The 6,340-nt window shown below is 48.0% G+C and overlaps 1 protein-coding gene across 1 annotated transcript in view; it reads left to right on the plus strand.

Annotated features, from left to right (window-relative positions):
* CUNH10orf53 (chromosome unknown C10orf53 homolog) overlaps positions 1-5,960 on the plus strand; it is a 32,004-nt gene extending 26,044 nt beyond the window's left edge. Inside the window, 2 exon segments of the mRNA XM_037729982.1 lie at positions 5,709-5,838; positions 5,840-5,960. Coding sequence (XP_037585910.1) covers positions 5,709-5,838; positions 5,840-5,960 — 251 coding nt within the window.
* The last annotated feature ends 380 nt before the right edge of the window (positions 5,961-6,340 follow it).

A 6,340-nucleotide genomic window follows, 5' to 3' on the forward strand; every position in this document is an offset into this window, starting at 1 on the left:
CGTAGCTGGAACCACAGGCACATGCCACCATACCTGGATATTTTTTCTTTTTTTTGGAAGAGATGGGGTCTCCCTACGTCATCCAGGCTGGTCTTGAATTCCTGGGCTCAAGCAATTCTCCTGCCTCAGCCTCCCAAAGTGCTGGGATTAGAGGCATAAGTCACCACACCCAGTATGGTGGCTCAATTTAAAAAACCAAACAAACAAAAAAACATGGTGCCAACTGAAGAACAAAAGCAGCCACATTTGCGGCCCATTACTATGAAGGTCGCCTGCTCCCGTTTGCATGGGACACTAGTTTGCGCCTTTGGTCTGAGAGTCCTTTTCCCCACGGATTCCCCTGACACCCTTCCCAGGAGCCCCCTGACTCTCCTGTTCACAGCTGTAGTATGTGCTGACTACTCTTTGTTCCAATGAAACCACTTGACCCAACTATTTGGTTGTGCAAATAAAAAAGCAAAGACTACTTGGAGATCTGTGAAATAAAGACATTTGAGAAGCTGAGACCTAAAAAGCCTGGTTGTTCCTGTGAACAGGTACAAGGAGGTCCAGCTGTAGGCAGAGCTCCTCCCTGAGGTCCGCTGACCTGAGGGAAGCGCCTACCTTTGCCTGCATGGTCACAGGCCTTTGTGAGCCTGGGTGTCCCTATTCTGTGGATGGTCTGTTTAGAGGAAGTCAAGAGCCGAGACCCAGCAGACTTAAGAAAAATGGTGAAGTAGCCCCTCCTCACATGGGAGTAACCCAGCAGGGGAGGCTCAGTCCAGACTGCACCACCCATGTCTCCATCCTAAATACTGTGCACCAAAGCTTCTGACACCGAGGAATGCACTGGCATGGCAGTCTCTTGTCAGCAGAATCCAGGCCCCATGCCCATGTTCTGATTTAATGGGTCTGGGAGGGACCCAGGAATCTGCTTCCTTCACATGTATGCCACCTGATTCCATTGCACACAGGCCAGATGCACTGACAGAAGTGGCATCAGGGTGTTAGGTAGGACTATGTCATCCCTGTAGGTAGCAGTGGGCATTTCCCCCCAAAGGGAATGGGGCTACCCTCTGACATTCATTCTGGGAAGGGCTAGGAAGGCTATCCCGAGACCAGGGGAAGGGGATGTTTCTTCCCTCTGGGCCTCATGTTCTTGGGCCCGGATTCTAGGGAGCCTAGAAGGGCTTGGAAATACTCCGGGTTGGGGTGGTGAGAGAAGTTGGTCTCTAGAGCGTGGAGGTAGGCTGGGGTTAGGCTGGCAAGCATGGTCAGTACCCCATGGGTGTGTCCACTTCTCCCTGATTCTCAGCTCTTGCTAACAGTCACGGCACCACCCAAGCTGTGATGTGGAGAGGTCGAGTCTTCCGCTAGGTCTGCACCTACTCCTAGGGTGGAGGAACAGCTGGGGGAAGAGAATATACTCCCAGGGTGAGCACAGCAGCAGCAGCAATGGCCTTCTGAGTCTCACCCTGGAAACTGCTGGAAGTGAATCCAGGCAGTGTGGACTCCCAGAGCCCAGAACTGTGAGGGAAACCACTGGGCATGCAGCCCTCATCACTCCTGTCCAGAATAAAAGCAAGTTAGATGGGGCGGACTGGTCCTTTGGCCACACCAGAGGACTCCTCTGAGCAAACTTGGGGTTTTATTACTAATCTGCCACTTGTACCCTGAACCAAGAAGAGCCAGGCAGCAATGTGTCTTTATTTACACATCTATTTATTAAAATCCACATTTACATGAATGGGTCTTTTTCTTCAGATACAAAGCAAATACAGGTACTCCTCACTTTACAGATAGGTATGCTCCAGCGGAGGGCAGCAGTCAAACGCGACTCCTGAGAGAGAGGAGGGGAGTTGAGAGGCCACAGCTCCCTCTGGGCGCATCAGGTTTCGGCTCATTCAGCCTCCAGGCACTTTCAGCAGAGGCTGATATGGTCACCTGGGGAGGAAACCTGCAGCTAACTGCACCTCTCTCACTGATGTGAGTGTGTGCTAAACAGGGCAAAACCAGGCTGACAACCAGAGCTATATGTTTTGTACAAATTGCTGCTGCTTTTTTTCTCTTTTTTTTTTTCTTTTTTTGCAATTTTTTAGTAGAGACAGGTTTTCACCATATTGGCCAGGCTGGTCTCAAACTCCTGACCTTGTGATCTGCCTGCCTCAGCTTCCCAAAGTGCTGGGATCACAGGTGTGAGCCACTGCAGTCGACCTGCTTCTTCTTTTTTTTATTAACTTTTATTTTACACGTGGAAGTATATTTCTGAGTTGCTATAACTATTGTACTACAAATTGTTTCCAAATTCATTGTGATTTTTCATACCTTTTAAGTCTGACCACTGACCCAGACCTTATTCTACACACATACAATCAGGATACCCCAAATTTCTCACAGTTCCTCAAAGTAAACCATGGTATTTTCTTTTCTTCTCCTTCCTCGTGCTGCTTCCTCCTCGTGGAAGGCCATGCTGTGTTCTCTGGCTGACAAACTCTTGCTCAGCCTTCAGGTTCCTGCTCACCTATCAGGCCCTCCTTGAAGCCTGCCCTGCCCTCCCACCACCCCCACCCCGTGGCACCAGGGACGACTTTGGTGGAGCATCGCACACCGGGGACACTGGCTTACTGGTCTCTCCAGCGCCTCTGTGTGATGAGCCCATCAATAACGATCTCTTCTCTTTGCCTTTTGCTCTGAATGAGAAGGATCAAATTCAGCAGCATGTTGAATAACGGTGGAAGAAATAACAGTGGTGGCTTGGCATGGTGGCTCATACCTGTAATTCTAGCACTTTGGGAGGCCAAGGTGGGCAAATCACTTGAGGTCAGGATTTTGAGACCAGCCTGGCCAACATGGTGAAACCTGGTCTCTACTAACAAAAATTAGCCAGGCATGGTGGCGGGTGCTTGTAATCCCAGCTACTCGTCAGGCTGAGGCAGGAGAATCACTTGAATCCAGTAGGCAGAGATTGCAGTGAACTGAGGTCACAACACCGAACTCTAGCCTGGGCCACAGAGTGAGACTCCATCTCCAAAGAAAAGAAAGAAAAAGGGGGAAAGAGGGAAGGAAGCAAGGAAGGGAGGAAAGGAGGAAGGGAGGGAGGGAAGGAGAAAGGGAGGAAGGGAGGGAGGGAGGGATGGATGGGACAGTGGGGAGGGAGGGGACAGTGGTCAAAACCAGTGGGAAGTTGGGGTGATTAATTTTATGTATCCAGTTGACTGGGCCATGGGGTGCTTCGGTATTTGATGAAAGTTTCTGTGAAGATGTTTCTGGCTGAGATTACCATCTGGATCACTCGACTGAGTAAAGCAGATTCCACCCCTACTCCAGGTGGTGCGCCTCATCCAGCCCATACCTCATCCAAATCCGAATAGAGCAAAAGGTGGGATTTGGGGAAATTTGCTTTCTCTGCCTGACTCTCCTCAAGCTGGGATGTTGGTCTTCTCCTGCACTTGAACTAGAACTTACACCACTGGGTCTCCTGGTTCTCAGGCCTTCATATTTGGACTAAAACTACTACCCACTGTTAGGTCTTAAGCTTTCAGGCAGTAGGTAGCAGTACTTCTCAGCCTCCATAATTGTGACAAGTCCAAACAGATAAAGGTTTAGATATAGATGTAGATATAGACTACATAGATATGCATATACATCTCCTATGGGTTCTGTTTCTCTGGAGACCCTGACTAATACAGAAGTCGAGAACTAAGGCTGCTCTTCAGTCCCAGAGACCCTGACTCCACCTACCTCTATGCACTATCATCTAAGCATGGAGCGTTCTGGTCCATGATGTCTCCCGAGTTTCAGCCATCAGGTATATGTTGCAGGCATCTGGAAGGAGGAAGGGACAAAAACAGGGCCTCCCCTCCCCTTTTTCTTTTTTCATCTGGGGCCTGCAAGGACAGCATACCCTACCCCGTACCCTCAAGGGGAAGGGGGGCACCGGGGGCCTCCAGTTATTCTCCACCTCTCATGTCTCTTCACCGTGCCAGACTAGAGTCAAACTCAACAGGGTCTTCTTTCCCTGCTGATTCCGCCAAGCCCATTCCCTTGGCTGTGGTTTCGCTGGTTAGTAGGTAGGGACAGTGGGAATCTCCACTTCATTCATTCATGCGTGTGACTAATTAGATGACAAGGCATCCAGCTACTTAAGAGAGTCACAGTTACTCCTTTATCTGCACTTCATTGAATTTCTTCACCTCGGCATTCAGAGCACTGCACAGAAATCATATCGCGCCAACACCCGCCGTGGGCCTTCGTGATGCCCCCTCCTGTGCAAACACATTTGCACAAGCAAAAATATTCCAGGAGGATTATTCTTGCCCAGGGTTACCTGATAGCAAGATGAGTAGGTGGGAGCACAGGAGGAAAACATTTCTTTTTTTACTTTACAAACTCCTATGTTGTTTGATTTTTTTTACACTGAGCACATGCTACTTTGTTAACATACAATGAAAATTAATAAAAGGCAAAAATCGAGCTTCTTTGCTGGCATCCATCAATGATCAAGCCTTGATCATGTGCCTCACATGGACCATCTCCAGATGTAGCTTCTGTCCTCTAATCCTCACAAGAGCCCTACACATCCTATACAGTGTTTTCTCCATTTGACAGATGGGGACACTAAGTCTCAGTGGAGGTGAGACACCTGACCAAGCTCACTCACACAGGAGAGAAGTGGTCAAGCCTGGGAGCAGAGCCTGCGTCCACAGGATGGACCCCGATGCTAAGCTTTCCGACTCCTTCCCTTCCCATCGCTGGAATGGGACTGGAGCTATTTTTGTAATTTTCCCAAAACTGACCTTAGGAACTCTCCTTCAACCATAATGAATGACAAACACGACCAGCTACAGTGCCCTTATATGATGAACCAGGTTCATGCCAAACTTTTCAGGTTTCACCAGAATGTAGGCAACAGCCTAAATAACACCAAATAAGGTTCAGAGCAGCTGGTGACTGGGCTCCAAGACTTAACCGATTCTTGTCTTTAAAATGTTCTGGTCATTTAGATGTTCACTGGGAATTTAACATCACTGAGGAAATGGGTTAAAGGAGTTAAATGCCCAATTCATAACGGAAAACTATCTTAAACTACTTGTAGATTACTGTCTTTCCTGAAGCAAGCAGTGGAGTGCCATGGAAGCCAGGTAGCATGTGGCATTTGGATAGTGTATGCTTCTTGGGAACCGTCCTCAGAGAGATATCCATTTTCCTCTGTTTTAAAAATGCTCTCAAAGCATCTAATAGTATCCCAGTGATTTTCTTTAGACATTAAAAAAAAAATCCCAATGGCCTCATTGAATTTTTAAACTTTTCTCCATTTGCTACAAACATCAGTGCTTTATAAGAGTACCAGTATTAGTATAGTGCTTGGAGTTCCAAGTGTTTCTAAACGTATTTCTGTACAACACCCAAGTATTGACTCATCTCCTGGTTCTGGTTATGCATTCTCCCTGCACACTCTATGGTCATAGCCACAGCTTCGGCTCTACTTCCCAACATCTTTCTCCAGCCCTGATTTCATTGTTATGTGTGAGATCCCAAATCCCAATGGTTAGGAAACGTTCATCTTCAAGCAGTTTAAGCCAACTGCAATCAGCTTAAGAATACAGGAAATGGATCGTATACCTGAAAAGTCCAGTTACAGGCATAGCTGGATATGAGTGTTCTGTCAACAACAGCAGGACTCTGTCTCCATCTCTCGGTGCTGCTTTCTTTGCTGTCTTTGTTCTCAGGCAAGCTCACCCCAAGTGGTGACAAGAGGACCACCAGCAGCTCCGGGCTGACATTTCACCAGCTTAGCAGCCCGTGTGGAATGAAAGCTTTTCCTTTGCAAGAGTTCCCACAAAAGACCCAGGACCTGACTCGTATTGGCCCAGATTGGATCATGTGTCCATTTCCAAACGAATCTCTATGACCTGGGTTGGCCAGGCCTGGGTCACATGCCCACTTCTAGACTAGAAAAGCAGGGAACACAGCCCTACTAAAATCAACAGGACAGATTGTGGGAAAGGGGTTCATTTCACAAAAGGAAAATGGTGGGTCTGTTTCCAGAATAAGGGTGAATAGATACTGAGTTCCCCAAAACAAAAATGGTCCCACATCTTCTGAACCTCTCCAGCTGGATGTCCCACAGACAACCTGTGGCAAACCCAACATACTTCTCCCAAGCTCTGCCTCTACAACTGTATTCCTGCGTCGACGTTATGATCGATGAGCTACTTACTCAACTTGAGAACAGCCCTCACCATCTTCTGAAGTAAACTGATCTGCCCTTTTCTCAACACCAGTGCTTTCGCCCAGCTTTGGGATTTGGCATCTCTTCCCCAAGCTGTTTCACTGGACACCTATCTTGTTACTCTCTCTC

This window comes from Cebus imitator, unplaced genomic scaffold, assembly GCF_001604975.1.
Source record: "Cebus imitator isolate Cc_AM_T3 unplaced genomic scaffold, Cebus_imitator-1.0 Scaffold326, whole genome shotgun sequence".
NCBI lineage: Eukaryota > Metazoa > Chordata > Mammalia > Primates > Cebidae > Cebus > Cebus imitator.